Genomic DNA, 22,604 nt, shown 5'->3' with positions numbered 1-22,604 from the left:
TGAGGCGACGTATAGTTGGGAAGGAGCCCACAACACCACAACCCACCACAACCCCACACCCCAACAAGTGAGTGAGTGAGTGAGATACCTAATAAAGTCCAGGGTTTAAATGAAAGAATTGGAGTGTTCGGTGCACCGACAATGAGGGGCTCGGGCGGTGGGTGGGTTGTTGACTCCAAGGTTAATCGCGTCCGACCGCGTTTTTTTTTTTTTTTTTTTTTTTTTTTAATTTCCTTTTGGGTTTGGCCCAAATCCATATTTTTTATTTTATTTTTCGTTATAATATAAAGAGGATTGATGATTGGTAGTAGTAATGAACTAAAAGATAAATAAGTTGGTGGGCCCATTTAGGTCAACTGGGCCAGCTTATGTAGCTCGAAAGTTCCGTTGGACGCATTCGTCGGACACAGTCCTTCCCAAGATATTCCAAAAGCGCATGTTATCCGTTTCGCTTATTTCATTTAAAAATAAATTTAGTTAAAAATATAAATCAACTAAGATTCAAATTTTAGACCAAAACACCGACCATTAAGCTCTTTACCACTTGTGCTAGAGACGGTCAGTCTAGCAGAAAAGTTTTATCGCCATTTTATAACACTAGTAGAAAAAGTTAGATCGTAAAACATATCTGCTTCCCTATAAAATAAAATATTCACAAACTTCTTCTGCTGAAAACAGAACTAACATACGATTTTAAGCACCAAAAAAATAGAAGCACGAATCTGGAGAATCTAGTTGGTGCGCTACATCAGGAAAGCTCTCATAGATTTTTATTTTTATTTTTCCTTTTTTTCTTTTCCCGGGAAAGAAACGCCGTAAGCGTTTCGTAGATTTATGCGTGGGCCTACCATACTCTTTACGCAATCCCGAGTTACATTACATACACCTATACCAATTAAGCCAATTATTATTTACATTGAACTATGTGCGTTATGTCGAATATCGAATATACGAATATACACACGTACGGCTTTAGAAAATTCCTGCAGAATAGAATCATGCACGTGCTTTAGGACGGACCACATGCGTACCAAACCTTAAATACTGCACCAAACTCGACGCTGTTACAATCAATTCGCCCACCAATTCCAATCTCAAGCTAAAAAAAACCAAAAAATCTGCAAAAAAAGATTCAATCAAATTACCAAAACACGAGGAAAATAAAAAAGAAAAAGAGAAAGCTTCATATGCCTAGGATTCCATGGGCCCCAGAAAACATTGACATATTAACAAGATGCGCTCGTACAAGAAATATATTATTTCCGATGGCGAAGCAACAGAAACATTGCCGTTCAGGTGTCACAGCATTCAGTATATTATGTTGTCGGTCCGGACGCAAACTCGTACAAGAATTATTCAAGTGGTTGAAATCTTCGAGGTTTTTTTTTTTTTAAAAAAAAAATGCTCACTACATAGATAAACGAGACATAAGAGAGCACAAGCCCCAAAAAAAAAAAAAAAAAATCACTTTATTGTACCACCGAAATAACGGTATACATGGAAAAATAAAAAGAATAATGGTTTACAAACCTACGTATTTATAGTAATAAATGAATGCTCCTGATTCTTCTTTGCTTTGGAAAAACAGCGTAATTGTTACGAGAATAATTAAATCAGTGATTCTTAAAAGTTACTGAATCACACCAACGACTAACCTGCAAATTGCTTCAGCACAGGCTTGAGTAGTAGCCTGATGAAATTTTGAAGGAATGGATGTCTTCGACGACCTTCCAAGATTTCTCTTGCATCTTGGTCGACTCGTTGATATCGGTATTGGAGCCCCACAGATGAATAGCAAGTTGCCTACATTTTGGCGATGTCAGTTTTATATATGTGTTGTACCAGCTGATAACATCGCTCTTTTGAATTGTTCTGAGCTCCTCTGCTTCTAATTTCAACATGTTGAATAGATATCTGCAGGACAAAAGATTGAATTCTTGTTCAGAGACTACAATAGGGAAAAGAGTTCTAGTTTATAAATGTAAATATTTAATGCAGCTACAATTCATAAGCCCTTGTGAAATTCATTTGCGCCCAAAGAGAGCTTGTGGCTAGCGCGCGGCTATACTATTCTACAGAATAATGTAACTTGATGCTGACTAAGAAAGACGACTGCATTCGTGCTTTGCTCCAATCACCTAATTAGTTTATAGTTTAAATCTTTTTGGGTTTGCAGGTAAGCAGCGTAATTGTGGTCTTACGAAGCAGCATTAGTTTAAATTTTGTCCCTATAAAATGGTTCAAAAGTGCCTCTCACATCTACAATGCCAGGTCCAGCACAAGCACATGGTACAGCAAACAGTCTTAAATGACATGCATGAGAAAATGCCGGTAATTTATTGCAGCATAGCTCAACACCAATAAGCTTAATGAATTCGCAGAGAGAATTGAGTACCTCTTTTCCACTATTTGACTCCAATGATGACCGGTTTCATATGAAAGTGATGGGTCCTTTTCGAGTTTCTCAGCTATCAACCCACTTCTGTGGTTCTCATAAGATTCATCATCAAGGCCGTCCTGAGATAATGTAATATAAATCAGGTTTCATATGATAAACTCCACATATGAACATCATTTACATTTATAAAGGATCCATGTACTTTTGGAGGGAGAGAAGAACGAGTGATCAGAAATAGGTACCGGTTTAAGGTAGTATATCAATACAAAGTAATCAGCACCATTTTTGTAACACAGTATTGTTTCTGGAACTAATATTTCAAAAACATAGATAGGATACAAAGGGAGATAAAAGAATACGTGACAAGAGGGGGTCACACACATCTATACCCCATTTATGCTTCTTGTGACTAGTTAAAATATGGACAAGATAGCAAAGTATACAAAAGAACCTGATGAAATGAATGGATGACATTGTTGTACTTTTCAGATGATGGTTACTACCCCAAACATACAGGTTTTAGTTAGATTGATGGTACTTCTGATTAGGCCCCTGGTGCAACCAGTTGCGTAGTAGCAATGTTAGGAATAAAAACAGAGATATTAACCAATGATAATTAACACATTTTTATGACTTGTACTTAAAAGTAGGAAATCCAGGACAAGAATTATCAGATAAGGTAAGAATATAAAAGATGGCGCGGTACTTCGCTTCAATAAGGTTACGAAAGGGTGTAATGAGTTCAGAAGATCAAGAAGATCAGACACAACTTAGAAGATGGTGAGGAAAGGATCGAATGAATATTTTCTTCTCAAAAGGCCTTAATTGGAAAGAAAGAAGATTATAAGCTGATAGAAACATTTCACCAAATAAAGTTTGGTGATTGGTAATTAGAGACATTAATAAAATCAATTGCATTGAAGTAGACAAGGGAAGGAATGGTGATAAAGATAGCCAAGCATCCAAGATAAGTGACTTTGGTGCTTCTGGAGATATTCATTTTCCTGGAGAGACAGATAAGATATCCAGGCACAGCAGCATTTTTATACCATATATGTTCAGTTGGCAGTTTTTCTTTCTCAAATTACCTTCTCAAAGTTGGTTAAACATTTACCCTACATATCCAATCCTCCTAGCATAATCACTAATAGAAACTAGAAGCACTCCCTATCTACTAGAGAACAATTCCAGCATGTACATGGCTACGAGCATACCAGTAACCCTTGTATGGAGTTGACGAAGTTCTCAATCCTTTCTTGCAAATAAAAAGGGCCATACTTCGACGACTGCACACGAAAGCAAAACCCTAGCACACGGTATGTCATTCGTGGGCCACATTCAACAACATATCCAAGCTGCTCCTTTGTCCTACAATTGAGAAAGAAGAGTATTATTTGACTATTAAATGTCGTAAGGCAGCCTCGTAAGTCCATCTAATATTTGCAAGCCAAATAAAAGGAGGGAATATATTACAGCAGGGTATACCTTAGCTGATCAAAACATGGTTCTTCGATAATACTGCCAAAAAGATCTGTGATAGCTCTCAATCTAGTTGCCTCTGTACCTATGTCCTGTTCAATTTGAAAATAAAGCTCAACCACAGAATTCACTTCAAGCGTATTCTTCACATTTACGCTTCTAAGGAGGCGCGCGCCAGATGGCAGACACAAGACATGCTCTTGATGTCTCAACTCCACCGGCAGAGTTTGTACTGAAAATATTTTTGTAAAGGCATCTGCTACGTTGATGGCCTCCTCTTCAGACAGATTCCCATGGCAAAGGCCCTCAAAGTGTAGCTGAAACAGGCACACATAACAGGAAGATTTACAAGGGAAAAAAACTACTAACCAATATTTAGGGCATTTCCGCACAGAAATAGTATGATTAAAAAGAGCAGTGGGACTATTCTTCAGTTACCTGAGAAAGAAGGTTAGGAATAAAAGCCTGTAAGTCCGAAAGGGTTAGTTTTAACAGAGTGGCCAGTTTCTCATCTACATCCCAGAAAACCTGACGCAGTATTTGCAGCCTCAAATAGGTAGAATGACTCAAAGGCTTCATGTTTGTGTTTCTGTACGCTCTCTCCATATCCTCTTTGATAACCTGTTAAAGGTTCCAAATAAAACAGTTCTAAAACAATATATACATCATACTAGATAAACATGAGATTTCTATTTGAGAATAACAAATCTTAGCATTCTAAAAGATGCTCAAACAGATAAAAAAAAAAAAAAGAACTTATTAAGTTCCTATTTGTTTCACCATGGCTAAATGTTTAACTCTAATCCCTCTCTCAGATAACTATTCAACAATATAAACAACTAAAGCAAATCTGATATCCTCATCAAAAGGAAAAGCAAGAATAGTAAGCCTCTATGTCATTTCTGTTTTTTGAAGAAATAACGGAAAATCAAATGAAAATTCTGATATAAATTACCTTAAATCTATCAATTCTTGGGGAGAAGGATTTCGACAATTCCAGTATTTTTGATAGCAAAACGGGCAGTTTGTCATTGAAACCATAAAGTTTTAGCTCGAGTTTGTCACCAACAATTGACAAAGATGTCTCCAGCTTAGCCACTTCAGCCTGAATGTAGGAAAACAAAAGGATAAAAAAAAAATTATCAGAACAAAGAAATGGCACTACACATGAAAATGCTAAACTATGAAGAAGATGGCGGAAGTACTAAATATGCATTCCTTCAGTGAATCAATAAAAATTAGATGAAAAACAAACAATTTGCTAGTATGATGATGTGCAAACTGCATCAAAACTTCCTCGATAAGATAAACGTAAGAGATACACCGGAATTAGATGAAATCTATTCAAGTCCTTTTTAAAAAAATATATATTAACTCTACATGATTAGAAAACAGAAGATTCAAGCATGCATAACCACAATGTAGTACCTGATACAAAATTTCATTTAGCTCATCTTTAAGAAGATTCACAAAGAGCTCAGTTAAGACAGAATTCTTCACACTGCTATATCCATCCTTCACAGTTATCAGGAAGTATGTATTCGCACGAGGCACATTGAATGTCAAGTCAATCTTATACCAGAACTTCATTAATGGCTGTTCCACAAGGCATTTAGGATCATTGCTACTAATGTTTTTTGACACGTTAACACTCCGGAGAGAAAAGTCAGAGGGAATAAACTCATTCTTCAGAGGTAAATGCAAAGATGGATCTATTTCAGGAGGATCTCGCCAGCTCTCAAAAAGGGATGGCTGAATGTCTTCTTCGATGTAGCGTGAACCAAACCATGGCTCATATTGAATTGCTGCATTTGAAAACAAAATTGATATAATAATATTCCAGAATACAGACCGTTTGATAACAGAGACAGAAGGTTAAGATAGTCGCAAGAAAGCTGTTCAGATTTAAACACTTCGATTATTTATCTCGTTAGGTTGTAAATAAACAGAAGCTTAAAGAATGAAGTATATTGAAATCTATTAATTCTTCCTCCTTCCTGATCTACCAGCACATTTTGTATAAATAAAATCATGTTTGAGGCCTGAACATTGAAAGAGAAGGAAGTAGAGCTGCAGATGGGCCCAGGGCATGCCAGAGCCTGCAATGTCAAACCCATAACAAATGGGCCATAAATAAAAGAAGATGCGTGAGCATGCCTTCCCAATATCTAAAGCTCCCAAAGAGCGATAGACACAATAAACAAAACCTATAGAGAAAAAGAGCTACGATATTTGGTGTGATGTACATAGTACTAACATCAATCAGTCAAACGATAACAGGAAGCATAAATTACCTTCAGAATGCTTATCAAACGACTTAGTGCGTAAGTCAATCCTCATGTTTTCAGGGGAGAAAAAGCTCAAAACAAACTCGACCAATGCTGGATCCCACTGTTCAAAAGCATATTCTCCATAGATGATGTGTTCTTCAGAATAATATAGCAAATTCTCTGTAGCAAAAGCTTCAATTAGTCCGAAAACACAGATACACAGGTAAATGATTGGATGAACAAAGGATGTAGAAATTGTAGAACTTCAAAGTTCAAATTGCCCCGAGTCAAAGATAAATGAGAAATATTTTTAATGTTAGACATTGAACAAAATTGAGCACCTAACGATGATGTCAACGATGAATAGCAAATTACGTAGACAAAAGAAAGCCGTTTTTATTCCTTTCCAGAGTCAAAGGTCTAACATTTCGTAAAAACCAGAACTAATTTGCACAAGATTGACCAGCAAGTAACAGAATTATTTGAACAAAGTGCTCTGCTAACATCAAACATAACAACATCAAATTCAAACAGCTAGAATAACAGGCTTGTATTACAGCACCACGGTAGCCTATGATGTCCTACCATTTTAAATAGCCCAAGGACCAAGCATCTCCATATTGTATAAAAGACTGGACATGGCAGTATGACACTTATCACATACTTCATGGGCACAAATTAGGAGACTTCCTTTACCCATATGTTTTTTAAAATAAAGTTAAATGAGTTTATATAGCCAGGACTACTTTTAGGATACTTCTAAGATTTTTCTTGGAGCGGGCTAAAATATTCATCAATGATGAATGCCTTCAAAGGATAATGTTAAATGAAGTCATTTATAACAACTATATAATTCTTTAATCCAGCATAAATTGGAGATTTTTCGCTTGGCTAAGACTAATATAGATTGCAAAACCAATTTCTCAAATAATTTTTACAAGCAAATAGAAATAATAAATTTGTTTAGATATATGGACATATGCTGCCATATATGTATGTATATTTCTCTCTATATTACATCTATATCACTCATATAAACAACATATTTTCGTATATCCATGGCCATATCCTTATAAGGCACCGTTTGGTTCGGGTATAAGCAAGAACTAGCTATTACAGGGATAGATACAAGTATGGGGATAAGAAAAATAGCGTTTGGATGAAAATTGGATTGTTTTCGGGGATAAGAAAAATAGCGTTTGGATAGATAATATGGAATAAGAAAAATAGTGGGTAGTTATATATAGAAAATATAGGTGTTGATGGGGATAGTTATACCAGCTTATTTCAAGTACCCGAGAACTACTATTCTCTGGTAAAAAATTAGCGTTTGGATATAAAGGGGGGGGGATAAGGGGTTATTCCACCCAAGAATTAAAGTACCCATAGGCACGAGCCATATCCACCGTGCTGCATCGTGCCAGCAGGATATCGGTACGATACAGCCCCCGTGCCAATGGCACAACTTAAAACACTCTATTCTTGAAATTAGTAAGTAATTTTCTTAACAAAGTTCAAAAGATTTGATAAAAATACATAATAATTAGCATATTTTGTTGCTAAAGAAAATAAATATTTCATGCCATTACGTGTCGGCACACATTTTTTTTTGACAGACACGCATCGGCACGGCCCGGCACGCACCGTGCCGTACCGTTCCGGCAAATTTCCGGCACAATCCCATGCCACGGCACTTAAATCCTTGATTCCACCCCTTATCCCCAATCCAAACGGGGCTTAGTGTATCACATTCTTATTATTACATGTAAAGTTGGCTTATGTGTGGAGTGCCATGTCTATATCCTATATTCATGTATATGCATCTACGGCAGCTTGTCATGACAGGCACATGGGTATCATAAGAACAATACAAGAACATCGAAAGAACCTGCAAGTTCTGCTGCATACTCATCTTGGGGTTGCTCTTCAGCAAATCTGAATTCCATATTTCCAATATCTTGGAGCTCCTTAAATATCCATTCTTGTGGTTTAGATTGCCGCAATAACTTGATGTACTGATGTACGGCACCAATAACCTCATATAGCTGCCAAATCATGTTATTAGAAAGGTCTGTATAAATAGATGTAGCTATATAAGCCATTAATATACAATTCTATGTTTGTCAATTCGGATGCAGCATTTCAGAGATTTCTACTAATACAAGATTATTTCTAACCTAAAAACTGATCATGATTGTTAACATGACAAGAGGGATGTAGAAAGAAAGTAGGTGTCAAAATAATAAGCATAATGCAAAACAGGTGAATGAAGTTAACGCCAGGGATAATAGAAGATGCGGCCGTAGATTAAACTACAAGTTAACAATGACTAACTGAGAACACGTACAACGCAAGCTTCGTTATCTGAATATGACTTTCCCATGGTCCTTTAATATTACTTCACCTAGAATAGCATACCAATATCACAGCCTGAATTTATGTGGAATTATTGATCTTTATCAATAATTTGTGATTACTTCTATTATCTATTATTTTTCTGTCCTAGTTGATAAGAAAAGCCACTTCAGATGATGCCAGTTGTTGACCAACAAGTCGGTGTTCCGAAAGGGAACGAGGATACTAAGACTGATTCTAGCACCCTCCCACAAAAGCATGGCATTTAGTTTGACTTGAGAAATTAGAGATCACAAAGCGTCCTTTTTATAAACAAAATTATAGCATCTAGTACCTAAAACTGCTTTACATGTGACAGATAACAAATGGAATAGCATATCTTAGCATATAAATTATATTAAAAACGCATTGTTTGCAATTCTCAAGGCAGTTCAGTTCTTGACCTTTGTGTGTCTTTGCAGTCCAGGTTCTATCATAGAGATAATTACAGCTATTCTTCAAACAAACAAAAAAAGGAGATATATATAACACCCCAATAATCCCATGGATAGAAAAGGGACTGCATTAGGTTATGTAAGGATTAAGCACCCTAATACTAATAATTGGGCTTAAGCATTTTGTATTGGTGGTTTGGGCCCAATAAGTTACTAGTACTAGTAGGCTTGGTCGTTACAATAATCACAACAAGAAAAGATAAGGAAAATTTAAGAGGCATTATTGCAGCTAACTAGGCAATAGAGTTACATTCTGAAGAAAGCATTTTAAGTTAAATTATCCATAGGTGGAAAAACAATTAGTTTGCCAATGTAGGATGAAAACACATTACAGACCACAAGCTAATGAGTTTCAATAACAATAGAAACATAAAAGATCAACTACAGCTCACAGTGGAAGTTCATGCTTTTCTATACAAGTCAAGGTGCAAATTATGTGGAGGGCAGATGGAAATCTTCAAGCAGGTTCATTGTGCACGCTGCACAACAAAGTTACAGAAATGAACATACACACCTTATCTAATCCAGAATCAGTTAGGTTAATAGACATCACAAATACGTAAGCAATGGAAGACCGGCGCATTCCTTCATCACCAACTCCAGCAGATAATGATGTTGCCCATCCTTTAGCTTTCAGAAAATAAAGCAAACTGCCCTTTCCCTCTGAAATATAACTACAAGTTTTCAGTTCATATGCACATGACATTAGAAGGCTTTGATAATGGACATAATAGATACGGCATTTATCAAGTCTACGATGAGAAAAGAAATAATCTGAGGAGCTGCACAGTTACAACATTTTAGTACAACTTCTGCAAGACTTAGAGACCGTGAATTGTAACTATATGCTGAACCATAAAAATAAAAATATGATTTATATACAGTATTTCAGGAAAAACAAGTTACAAAACAAATATCACATGAAGAACACTGGAGAAAGAAGGTATGCCAATTATTTTGTCAGAATGATCAACATCCCGCAACATAGACCCTTTGATACATTAGGAATTTAGGATCATTAAGAAAAACTAAGTCAATCAAAATATGACTAGGTAAGACATGTTGTGCTCACAATTGAATTGTTAAGATGCAGTCCTATTCCAAGAATACTAGTTGCTAAAGGATTTCAAAAATGTTTTCGTAAAAGATTGGATACAGTAAGATCAATCAACTCATTCCATGATAATCAGAAAAATAAGTGATGCAATTATGCAAAAACAAGTTTTATAGTTAAAATAAACATTGACAAAGTATTATTTAGCAATTACTCTAACCAGCCATTGTTTTACGACTTCAGATTAATTGGTCTTATGTTAGCAGCATGATCGTAATATGCTCTTATGACAAACCCATTTGCTGGCTAACTTGTTGTACTGAAAACGTAAGTTTCTTCTGACAAAGTTCTGGGCAATATGCAACTCAACATTAGCCTATTAATAGAATGTAATACGACTTTCATTGCATTCGTGGAGTGCAGGTTATTGCACACTACAGGGCGAACACTGATCTTATGGTGCACGTTATATAGATCTTTAAAATTTCTACAACAACTAAACAACTAAACGGCTTCGATAAGGCAGGTTAAAAACTCGATAACTCAAGTACAAAAGTAACAAGCAAAGCAATATCAATCAAGAGTTAAAACTTCAATAGAAATAAAAAAAGACTATTGAAATGTAAAGAGTTGCCACCACATACATCTAAGAAAGAGCAGACACACCATGTGACGTCATATCATTTTTGTATCTAGAAACAACAGATCTAGATACATCTTGAAAATAATATTTTTGCAAGGGGATTGGATGCTTTACCATGGCCCATTAAATGAGCTAAGTAATCCTCCGGCTTCTTTAGATATTCTCTATGCAGACAAGGCAATGTCCATGTTAAGTCAAGGATGTGGACATCCTTAACAGCCTCTAACTTGTATAACTTTCCAGCTTTCCAGGCAGGCATATCAATCTTCCAACTCATTTTTAATGGCGGACCAGCTTTAACTTTGCCGAAAAGCTCCACCACCCAATCTTCCAGTACATCAAGTGACTCTGAAAAAATACGATTTGGCAATATAAATCACTCAGGAACATAATATCTTTGACAAAAAGCATAAATGTGCAGTAATCATTTACCATTTCATAAAATAAAGCATGTTATATGCACGCTCACAAGCATACAAAGGCAAACACACAGGAACAGACGGGCATACGCACACCGATGTACACATGCACGCACACTCGTACAAACACAGGCAGATGCACAAATATACATACACATAGGCGCATGCATACACATACGTACACAGACATGCACGCCCAGGATTGTAATATTTTTCAGAAAATGCATAGCTTTTCATAAATCACATACAATTACTTGTAATAATTTCACAAAATAAAGCATGTTATCACCCAAACATGCAATAACCATACCTCCACCAATGACAACCAACTTCATCCTTCCTCCATGATAATTATCCCTGTACATTCGCAAGATTTCTTCTCTCAGATTGACACCACTTTCCATAGCATCAAGTAAGCTTTTCTTATTACCTGCGCAAATAGAAAAAAGAAAGAACAATAAAATCTAGTCATAATAATAACAAGCAGACTAATAACAAAAGTGTTGGAAATCATACCCCAGAAAAATCGGTTAAAAGGGTGCCCAGCAGAAGATGTGTGACAATGAAGTTGCAGAAGACGACAACTATCACTTTGAAGTACCTGGTTGAACTCTACAGGAGAGATCCATCTTAATAAGACCGATTATCACACATAAATCACATATAAGTTAAATAAAAAGATCTTAGGGGCAAGAAACCAAAAGGTTAACGTCACAAACTTCAGTAAACAAAAATCCAACCTGAGTCAACTGCTAAAACCTCACGTTCCATAGCTTCAGCCTTCATAAGTGGTGATATAAAGAACTGCGAGAACCTGTTAAGAACGAAATTAATCAACAATCTGTCAATAATAATAAGATTTTTAAGCTAAACCTTCTGCAGAAGGAGCTGCTGTCATAATACTCACAAAGTTTATCAGCTATTACACACATGTAATGCGTCCATGCATTCCGACATATAAAGTTACCTTTTCAAGGCCCCCTTGAGATACTCCCGGTTAACTTCAAAATGGTAGCAAGTGTACTCGGTTTCGGTGTAAGCATTTGTCGAGCCACCATGCTTGGACAAGTAACTATCATACTAACAAAAGAAAAGGTAAAAATAGGATGTAAATGGACTTTGAAAAACTATATTAGCTAAAATTACCATCATCAGCTACAAATTAATAAATCATCGAAGTGAACCAAACCAACATCCAACGACATTTTCTCTGCTTAACCTAATTGAAGGATATTTGCCAGAATGCCCTTTCCTTCTAGTATATTACAGCCAAAAGATTTATAATTTAATATCACAAACTAAACCTTTCTAAAATAAATAAAAACAATGATATTAATAGAGTAAAACAACAAGCTAATACTAATCAACTTCTCTCATTTTTCATAACCTTCCTGTAAACACCTTTTGTAGCAAATAATCTTATATCGTGTATAACAAGATAGAACTTGTGACCCTTCAAAAATGTTACTAGTTGAGTAACATCTAGGGGGTCAAACAGGGCAGTCGGCCCGCAAGCTGGCTCGGCCTGGCACTGCCTTGGAGTGTGCTGGGCTGCGCCCAGCAGGCCTGTGGCACAAAATGAGCCGGCCCGTGCATGAGGTAGCATAGCCCATATAGGCCATGCCTACAGGACCAGCCCAGTCCGGCCCGGCGCTTATTTTTTTACTTTTTATACTTTATAATTTTCTTCTTTTTATAGATATAATTCGAGTTATTCAAATTTTGATTTTAAAACATACTAATATTAACAAAATTTTAAAAATAAAATAAAGAATTTTAAAATATTTTAAAATAAAAAAAGAAAAAAGTTGGCCTCCTCTCCCTCTTGGACCTGGGAGCAACTCCCTAAAGACTGGGTCCAACTTTGGACCAAACCAAGTTCCCTTGGGAGCCTAAGCCAGGCCAACCCCAAGAAATTTTTTTAAAAACTTTTGGACTAAAATGCCCTTCCAACAGTTAGAAAATCCTAATTGCTGGGGAATATTTTGGTCATTTTGTTTATTTTTAATTTTATAAGATTTACAAGACATAAAAAGATAAAACATATATACATATATAAAGGGCCGGCACAGGGCTCGGCCTAAATAACACGAAACATTCATTGTTCTCTAAAAATTTAAACTATCAGAGAAAGGTGTTTTTTATATTTTATACTCAACACCCCCACTTCTAGGTATGAGTTTTTTAGATAGGCCCAATACGTGGAGACATTAAATGAGACTAAAAGGCCTCATAGGATTCAAACTTAGGGGCTCCTGCTCTTATACTAAGTTAAATAACGTGAAACAACCGTTGTTCTCCAAAACCTTAAATTGTCATAGAATGGTATACTCAACATCCAACATGGCACTTGTACTTTCTAGGACGGTGGGTCGTGCTGGGCTGTCTTTCTAGGAAATCTGACCCTGTGCAGCATGAGAGAGTAGGCCATATTAGGCCTTCCCTAGTTCGGCCAAGGCGAATCTCCGTTGATTCGACAAGGGCCCACATTACACCCTTAGTAACATCTTTTCACTATAATTTGGGTGAAAGCATATTAAGCTAGCAATGAATGAACCAAAAGAACTCCTTGTTATGTTATGATCCTTCAAAGAGTATACTGCTATAATGGCATTTATTCCACGAGTGAACGTATTGCCTGACATATAGAACAAAGAGTCGATTTGTTTGTCTTTCGTTGATTTTTTTTTTTTTTTTTTTTTAGAAAGAGTCGATTTGTTTGTCTTTTGATTTTTTTTTTTTTTTGGCCAACGGCTGGATAGATAATGTAAGTAAAGAATTTAGTAGCTGAGCAGTACCATTCAACTGAGTTACTGAGTTAGCTGCATACAAAAGTTATCTGCAGCAGATTTCTCTAATTTACTTGGTCAAAAACTGCATAACTTGAAATGAAGGTCACAAACCTCATTTTCATCAGGATACTCAGAACTCCCCATAAAAAGCATATGTTCTGCAAAATATGAGCTCCAATTCAGAGAAATATATAAGAACTACCAGTATAAAGAGCATATATTCTGCAAAATATGAGCTCCAATTCAGATAAAGATACATAGAACTAGTATAAAAGAACCTAGTATAAAAGAACTAACAGGATAAAGATGACCATTTTTGCAACTTCCGATACTCGCTAGTCAAAATGAACTCCAATAATGATACAAATGAAAGGAATCAACCAGCAAATAATTGGCTTACTAGGACAAGATAAAGAATCATAATCTATATCTACAATGCCATGCAGCTAAAAGACAACATTACACCTTCTTTATTTCTTGAGTTTTTTGAAAAGAAGTTAGTATGTAGCTCTTTCAAAATACAACATAATCAATCAGCAACAATCAATCAGCAACATACTAAGTGAAAGGACTACTGCCCGTCTTCAATATGCTCAGAGAGATCCAGAAATTTTTTCTGTATTACATTCTTTGCGAAAGAGCATACACAAACCAAAGTTGATTTTCTATTGTATAAAGTTTCATATAGAGTACTGACTAAGGAATGCAGAGTTCACCTGCACACATCACTTAAATGCTGTTAAGTTTATTAATATGTGAATGTATATGGGTAGGTAATTGGTGGAGTTATTTGACATTTAGTGTCGTCGTCACTCAAGTTCATATTTAGCGTCATCATCACTCAAGCCCACATTCAGTGTCATCATCACTCAAGCACTACCCTCGTGATATGGGTCCAACTAGATTTCAATTCAAATTTTAGAAGGCTCCAAGGAAGACTTTACCTTGAACAAATTTTCCACAAGACCACTAAATGTGATCCAGTACTCTAGTTTCAGTTCAAGAAATCAGACTACAAAGTAATTCACATGATAGAGGTTTCCCTTCTGAAGAGTTCACTAAACAACAAAAGAATCAATACAAAGTGTAAAAAACCTCTGATGTAAGGGATAGGGAGTTGGAATCACCTTAAGTATACATTTAAGAAAAAGTGGTAATAACGCATAGGGCTTCATCTAAATAAATGTCGATCTATCATTTTGGTAGGCACCAATGCTCGACAAGAGACTTCCTGGCTTAATCAAAAGATGAGTTTGACCATACCCAGCAATGTACTCTGTGCTTTATGGGTGAATTTGATTCTGTAATAGGACTAGAGGATAATTTTTTTTATCCTTATGTTATCCTGCTATCCTAGGATAACCAAGAAGGAACTCAATTTCATTTTTGGTCTCCCTAAGAATAACAATAACGAGTAATGACTATGAAGATAAGTACGGATAAACTGAAGGATAGCACAATGACAAGTCGAGTGGAATAGTAGTTTCCAAACTATTCCAAACTAACACAGTTTAACATAATTATCCAGCATTACTCAATGCACCTTGGCAGAATAGGGAGGAAAATTAGAGTTATCGCCCTAACGCACAAGCACACGCATGCACGCACACACCTACCCACCCACCACACACACCCAAAAAAAAAAAAACCCACGCTGCAAAAAAATTTAAAAAAAAAAATTAGTGCCTTAAGTGTCACAAAGGTATTTAGTAAATGAAACTCAAAATATTTGATTGAATATGTACTGATTAACTCACTTCACAGTGTGTTGATTACAACATCCACTTCGTTATGTGCAACAAACACGAGGCAACTTCTTCAAATAATTCCAAAAACTAGTCAAGCAGCATTAGTTGATAATAGATAGGCTTAACAATCCTTCCTAAAGAGAGGCAAGTTGAGCAGATGACAATATTGAGCATCATGATTATCAGGAACCGGAGCGCATGCTTGGCAATAAGATTATGTATATACTTGAAGTGTTGAAAGATATCGATGAGTCAATTACAAGTTTATGGTTTGTAAATTGGGATGTGTAAAGTAGAGAAAATGTTGACTTCGTAAGATGAGACTAAGCACAGATTAATTTTCTAAAGTAATTGCATGCAATAGAAATATCGCATTCCTAATCAATGGCACAAATACAGAAATCATAGTATCAACCAAAAAGATTTTGTAAGTGCAAGTAACTTAAGAAAGAGAAAGCAAATAAAACCACACAAACAGTTAGTTACAAGACTGCATATTGTTATCTTAAGGGTTTAAAAGGTAGACATTAAGCAGGATGTTTACAGCTACGCTGTGTTAGGTCTAAAATTAAAGATGACGACAGAAAAGGCAGATAAGCAGACCTAGAAAGTGGGCTAGACCCTGAGCCTTTGAAGGATCAGAGAAGCTACCCATTTCTACACACACCGCTGCAGCAGCCTGTAAAATATGATAAAAATCTGATCAAAGCATAAAAAAGAAGAATAATAATTATAAAAAACATATGACTACTAATTACTAAAGTTGGAGTAAACACAACTAGGAATCAACTGAGAGAAAATAGTGTTATTCTAAAATTAGAGTGTCCGGCCTCTAAAATTAGCATGTCCAGCCATGATGGTGCAAAGTTCTCAAAAGCGGAATTCATCTGGATCTATTTTAAAAACTCAGGGTGAATAAAGGCCTCTACAAATTGAATTATCCCGAGTCTACCAAAGTTCAAATTTATTAATGATTAATCAATGGATTTTGCTCTTGAAATTCCAAGATGCAGCAATGGTTAATCAAATGGTCTTTAAATATTATAAACTGAAAGCTTAAATCTTCCAACAATTCAGAATTCCACTACAAGAAGCTTTCTTTTATTTAAATGGTGATCAGGAACTTGAAGTACTCCAACAAAATTAAAAAAGTGACGTTGTTGACCTAAAATCAGATTCCTCCTTGATCATTTTGGGCGACTCTAACTCCTTTTCCATTCTATATCTGCCATTCCAGATGCAACATGCATAGTATCACATACCCAATGAAAGAAAGCTGTAAATGAGAAGAAATAAGGAAATCTACGTAACGGTATTACTTCTCCTCTGAGCTAGATAAAAGTGGAGTGAAAGAACAGAAAGAAGATGAGGACTGAAATCCAGTATTTCCTCATTTAATCATTGATAAGGAGCTTCTCGCCGAATTTCTATCTGGTTTTCTATCTGACGAAGGGGAGCTTGCAGAGAGAGAGAGAGAGGGAGAGGGAGAGGGAGAGAGAGAGCTTTCGCTCCCTCATTCCCTCTCTTGTTCTTCTAGTTTTTCTTCTTCTTTTTTTCTTTTTGTAAACAAAGATATTTAGAACAAAACATTTTGGTCAAGAACTGACCAAACATCATAGAAAGATTAATAGGGTTTACCAAGTCCTAGTTGGGCGTGCAATGCAACAAAATAGTAAGTAGCATGACCAACTGAGCAAGTTCTTGAATCCCTAAAACTCTTATCACAGCAAGGGAGGCCTCTCTCTCTCAAAAAAACAACCAAGAAAACAACACAAGCAACAATCTTAATTTTCTGACCGCAATTCTAACCATAACTCTACATGCTTCATCCAACTCATACAATAAGCTCCACAATGCATCTATAAACCATCACAAAATTCGTGTGGAAAACCCTAAAATTCTTACCACAGCAATGTAAGGAATCTAGTCGTCAGAAGCAAAACCTAGAAATGTACAACCTCAAGAAAGATCATATCACCTTTTTAGTGGGCGAATCCCCCTTCTTCTTCTTCTTCTCACTCCCATCTCCATCCCCATCCGCGTCTCCATCGCCATCACCATCCTCTTCCTCCCCATCCTCTTCGTCATCCTCCTCCTCCTCCTCCTCCTCCTCCTCCTCCTCGTCCTCGTCCTCGTCCTCCTCCGATCCGAATTCGCCCTCGTCGCCCCCGCCCTCTAGGGCGTCGCCGCCATGGCCGTCGGGGTAGATCTCGGGGTCGTGGACGAGGACGGCGCAGAGTCCGTTGGGGAGGCGGAGAATCCGGTACGATCTACGGTCGGTGGGGGACTTGATGACGACGTCGTCGGAGAAGGAGACTCCCTCCATGGCCGTACCTCGCCCCGCCATTGTTGATCCTCCTCTCCTCTCCTCTCCTCTCCTCTCTTCTTCTTGGGAGTGGAGAAAGGGTTCGACGAGGTGGAGGCGCCGTCGCAGAGAGAGAGAGAGAAAGAGCGACGAGCCCTCACTTTTTTATTTATTTCTTTTTCTTTTTTATTTTATTCTTCTTGTGTTAAAAAGAGAAAGAGAGATAGAGTGTGCGAAATGACTAAGACATTTTGATAGAATTTGATTCGACCGCGTGTACCACGTCACTATAGACCATCCAATTATAGAAAGGCATTACGGTTTTTTTTAAAAAGATTAATTTCATCCCGATCCATATAAACATAATAAATTACAAAAATATTCAAATAAAATTTCTTAAAGTTAAATAAGATTAAATAAAAATAAATATTACAAATATATTCTAATAAAATTTACTTTCATATATTATTCTCGCAAAATCCTATTATTTTCAAATATGTTCCTGCCGTTATGATCTATTACAAAAAATTAGTTAATCATTGGTGAAATATTAAACCCTAGTTAGTTAATGAGGTGAATTAATATTTTTACCCATCTTTAATTAATCGTTGGAATTTTTAGAGGGGCATATTTGTGATTGCAAAGATATTATTTCACTTGTAAAATAAATAATAATTTAACGATAACAAATCAGAAAGATATATTTAAAAATATTAAAATTTTTATATTAATAATATATAAAAATTAAATTTTATAGAATATATTTAAAATTTACTATATTTTATATTTATAAGTAACTCTATGAAATTAACTCTTTTTTTAAATTGCAAAATAAAATTTCCGGTCACGGTGGACCAGTGCTAACCCAACCGGGAATGGAGATGATTACGGGCTTATGGGTTAATATATGGGCCGTATGTGACAAGGCCCATTTAAAAGGAGGCCCATAGGTTAAATGAAGTGCACCTTTAAAAATATTTCTTGATTCTTAATTATATTTAAAATAACTTATTAATTACAATATATTTATTTTATGGTAGATGTCATTCCACTTGAACTATAAATTATAAATTGTAAAAACATGTAAAATCATATATATTTTAATAACAAGGGCATAATGGTAAATAAGTTTAATGGACAACCAATAATAGTAAACTATTGTGATGAATTTATATATTACATATCATTAATCTTGGAAAAATATATATGATTTTACATGTTTTTACAATTTATAATTTATAGTTCAAGTGGAATGACATCTACCATAAAATAAATATATTGTAATTAATAAGTTANGGCATAATGGTAAATAAGTTTAATGGACAACCAATAATAGTAAACTATTGTGATGAATTTATATATTACATATCATTAATCTTGGAAAAATATATTTAAAAATTAAAATTTTCCAGGCATAAATCTCTAATTGGGGCCTTCCAAAGAATCCAAACATGATTTTTTTTAATATTAAAAAAAAGGAATTGCATCCACCGTACACTTGGCACACAGAATAACCCCTTAACCCCCATTTTATCCCCAAACACTTCTAAAAATGGGTGGGATTAGCTAACTCCACCTCAAATGGATTATCCCAGGTTAGCTAACCTCACCTAACCCCACCAAACCCCAACCAAATACTATTTTCTATTCATAATAACCCACTATCCTTTTTATCTCACCTACTCCAACCAAACACTATTTTTTACTATCCTGGACTAACTCCAACCCCCAACCAAACATAAAAATACTCTAACCCCACCTTAACCCTAAACTTAACCCTATCCCTGGAATAACTAATTTTTCCTTAACTCCAAACCAAACGGTAGCTTAGAGCTTGTTCCAATAAATAAATAAATAAATAAATATATAAAATTTTGCATTAATTTCATTAAGGTTCCTGCAAACATATTGAATAGCAGATATATCCCTACAAAGTTCAACTTCCGTAAGTTAATACCCGTTAGAAAAATTTAGTTAAACACAGTAAAAATACTTAACCGTTGTTAGTTAATAAGAGAAAATGATATTTTTACCCTTCTTCTTCTTCCGCTTCCTCTTCTTCTTCCTCTGCTTCTTCTTCCTCTTCCTCTCCTACTTCTTCTTCTTCCTCTTCTTCTTCGTATCCTCATTTTCCTTCTTCTTTTCTCCTCCTCCTTCTTCTTCTTTTTCATCGTCGTCGATGATCCGATCGTCGTCGCCGTCAATGATCCGATCATCGTCGCCGTCGTGGTGCCCGCGTGGGCCGTCATCACGGGCGCCTCCGACAGCATCGGCGCGCCTTCGCCTTCCTCCTTTTCTTTGTCCTCGTTGGCCGCAACCCCGACAAGCTCCGCAAAGTCGAAGTCGCCGTCGCCGTCGCCGCCGCCGTCGGCGCTGCCGTTGTCCGCTCACGCAGCATGAAGAGGAAGAGGAAGATGAAGGGGCAAGGATAAAATAGTCATTTCACAACTCTACTGTTAAAAAATTAACAATTCTCTAACAGATCCAAACCAGAGGGACATATATGAATACATTAGGGCTTTTGCAGAATAATTTATAGAAGTTGAACTTTACAGGAATATATCTGCTATTCAATATGTTTGCAGAGACTTGTATGAAATTAACCCTAAAATTTTTAACCACCTACTACCCAACCCGTAGTACTTCTTCACCTAGTCCACTGGCCTCAATCAACATAGCATAAAATTACATGCACGTTACAACTAAAATTTTATCATATAAATCACGATATAAAATTATTGAATTTTTCTTTTTTCGCATTAGTAGATCTTATATACTAAAATTTATTAAACTTAAACGCTTGATTTTTTTAATAAATTAAGCAATATCCCTTGCTATGTTATTGACTTTCTCGCTGACGAGGTAATTAACTTTATGATTTACAACTCTTCATAGACTCGTTCTCGTGCGGTCGCTTAAGATGTCGTTAATAAATACGTAGCACTTATATTTTTGTTTATACGATCTTTTTAAAAAATATTATAAATTGAATCTATCAAATTAAATGATAACACTAAATTATTAATTATAAAATATTAAATGTGGTGTAAGAGATCAATGTACAAATATGCTGGTTTATAACCAATAGTTTTGCCAATCAATTAACCCAATCCCTACCTATTTTCACTTTCCCACAGATTTTATATATAAAGAGCCACCTATCTATGAAAAACATGCATGCATTGCACCGTAACCTACATAACCATCAATTGTTATATATAAACTATGATCACCAGCCACTTTCATCTTAGCGTCACCATCACTATCCTTTTATTTACTGTGGCTTCGCTATCCATCACAGGCATTCATTTTTCCTTCATAATTTTATTTTTCAATTTGGTCGCACTACGAAACTGTCGGCGAGTCGAAATTCCAATCGAACTGAAGTCGATTATCAATTTCGAGTCACATCTAGCAATTTTTAACTAACATTTTTAGAAAAAGATATAGTAAACATGAAAGTCGAGAATTTGCATGGCAACTTAATTTTATAATCGTCAGATTAAAAGAGAACTCGAATAGACAATATATGACGTCCTCCTCAGCAGAGCTCATTAAGGAGCGCCCATTGAAGTTTAATTTACCCTATTGCACCACTACATCGGACACTACATCAAACAATATTATACTCTATTTAAGGGTGCGTTTGGTTCGTATTATGAAAAATTACTAGGCATAAAAAATATTCGAGAATCTTATTTCTATTCATTCTATTACTAAGAATGTGAAATTTCTATGTTTGGTTCGCACGGTAATATTAATTAGTCATATTATTTAATATTACAAAAAATATATAATTAATTAATTTATTTATTTAATTAATTTTAGATAATGTTACAAAAAGTTTCAACATAAAAAAAGGAGAGAGAGTATAAGTTAGAGAGAGAGAGCATAATTAAAAAAATAAAACGAAAAATATAGTCGAAATTAGAGGGAGTGGGAGAGTTGAAATTTTAGAAAGAGAGAGAGAGAAAGCTTAGTGTAGAGAGAGAAAAAAAGTTGAATTTTAGAGAGAAAAATAAGTTTAAAGAGAGATATAAGGTTAGAGTGTAACGAAAAATAATATCGATTAGCCGGCGGGTAGGAAAAAATAAAGAGATTAGACATATTATGATTACCCCAATCCATTAATATGAGAATACCCACCCTCCCTCAAGGGAATGAGATTAGTATTTTCGGGTAAATCTTATTTCCAAGTGAATCCAATATTACCAACTAGATTACTTAGTGCGTTTAGCCAAACACCGTCATATTTTTTTATTCCCATTGGATTACTGGAAATCTTTAAAAGATAGTGCGAACCAAACGCACCCTAAAGGTCAAAATAATCTTAAGGTTACACTAATGAAGTTTATCATTTATCATATATATTAACCTGAGTTACTAATACCTAAATTGGTTGATTAATTGCAGGATAAACTGAGGTTGAACGAGGAGAACTAAATGTTGCGTGCTCGAAGGAGCAAGCATGACTTTATATAATCATATAAGAATAAATATGGGTCGTTTTATTATATATGTATATGTCTCGTTGTTTGGAGTAATATAAACTAGCAACTAACCCGTGCAATGCACGGATTTTAATTTTATCTTTTAATTACATCTTTTATATAATATATAATATTAATTTTTACATATTAAGTTTTT

General features: G+C 35.5%; 1 protein-coding gene across 3 annotated transcripts; it reads right to left on the bottom strand.

Annotated features, from left to right (window-relative positions):
- Positions 749-18,141, bottom strand: LOC109708682 (nardilysin-like). 3 transcript variants are annotated; one of them, XM_020230496.1, is made up of 20 exons: positions 17,631-18,141; positions 16,256-16,331; positions 14,016-14,062; positions 12,080-12,192; positions 11,853-11,926; positions 11,629-11,724; positions 11,423-11,542; positions 10,808-11,041; positions 9,511-9,659; positions 8,036-8,192; positions 6,172-6,327; positions 5,884-5,976; positions 5,306-5,682; positions 4,833-4,982; positions 4,316-4,498; positions 3,884-4,194; positions 3,613-3,766; positions 2,396-2,517; positions 1,656-1,914; positions 749-1,118 (listed from the first exon to the last, which is right to left on the bottom strand). In XM_020230496.1, the coding sequence occupies exons 1-19, from the start codon at positions 17,997-17,999 to the stop codon at positions 1,668-1,670; spliced, it is 3,228 nt and encodes a 1,075-aa protein (XP_020086085.1). In that variant the 5' UTR covers positions 18,000-18,141; the 3' UTR covers positions 749-1,118; positions 1,656-1,667. The 3 variants fall into 3 exon arrangements, with proteins under 3 accessions (XP_020086085.1, XP_020086084.1, XP_020086086.1); XM_020230495.1 differs by lacking the exon at positions 749-1,118 and having other exon boundaries at positions 1,449-1,914; XM_020230497.1 differs by lacking the exons at positions 749-1,118; positions 5,884-5,976 and having other exon boundaries at positions 1,449-1,914.

The sequence above is a fragment of the Ananas comosus genome, linkage group 4, assembly GCF_001540865.1.
Source record: "Ananas comosus cultivar F153 linkage group 4, ASM154086v1, whole genome shotgun sequence".
Taxonomy (NCBI): Eukaryota; Viridiplantae; Streptophyta; class Magnoliopsida; order Poales; family Bromeliaceae; genus Ananas; species Ananas comosus.
Note: the sequence above shows the minus strand (reverse complement) of the source record. Positions and strands in the feature narration are given on the sequence as shown.

Bases quoted from the DNA above. Each gene is read 5' to 3' on its own strand.
- LOC109708682 (XM_020230496.1), bottom strand. From the start codon at position 17,999: ATGGCGGGGCGAGGTACGGCCATGGAGGGAGTCTCCTTCTCCGACGAC. The intron at 4,983-5,305 runs GTACTACATTGT...TCCTACATTCAG, and splicing joins TAAATGAAATTTTGTATCAG to GCTGAAGTGGCTAAGCTGGA. The intron at 1,915-2,395 runs GTACTCAATTCT...TTTGTCCTGCAG, and splicing joins AGTCAAATAGTGGAAAAGAG to ATATCTATTCAACATGTTGA.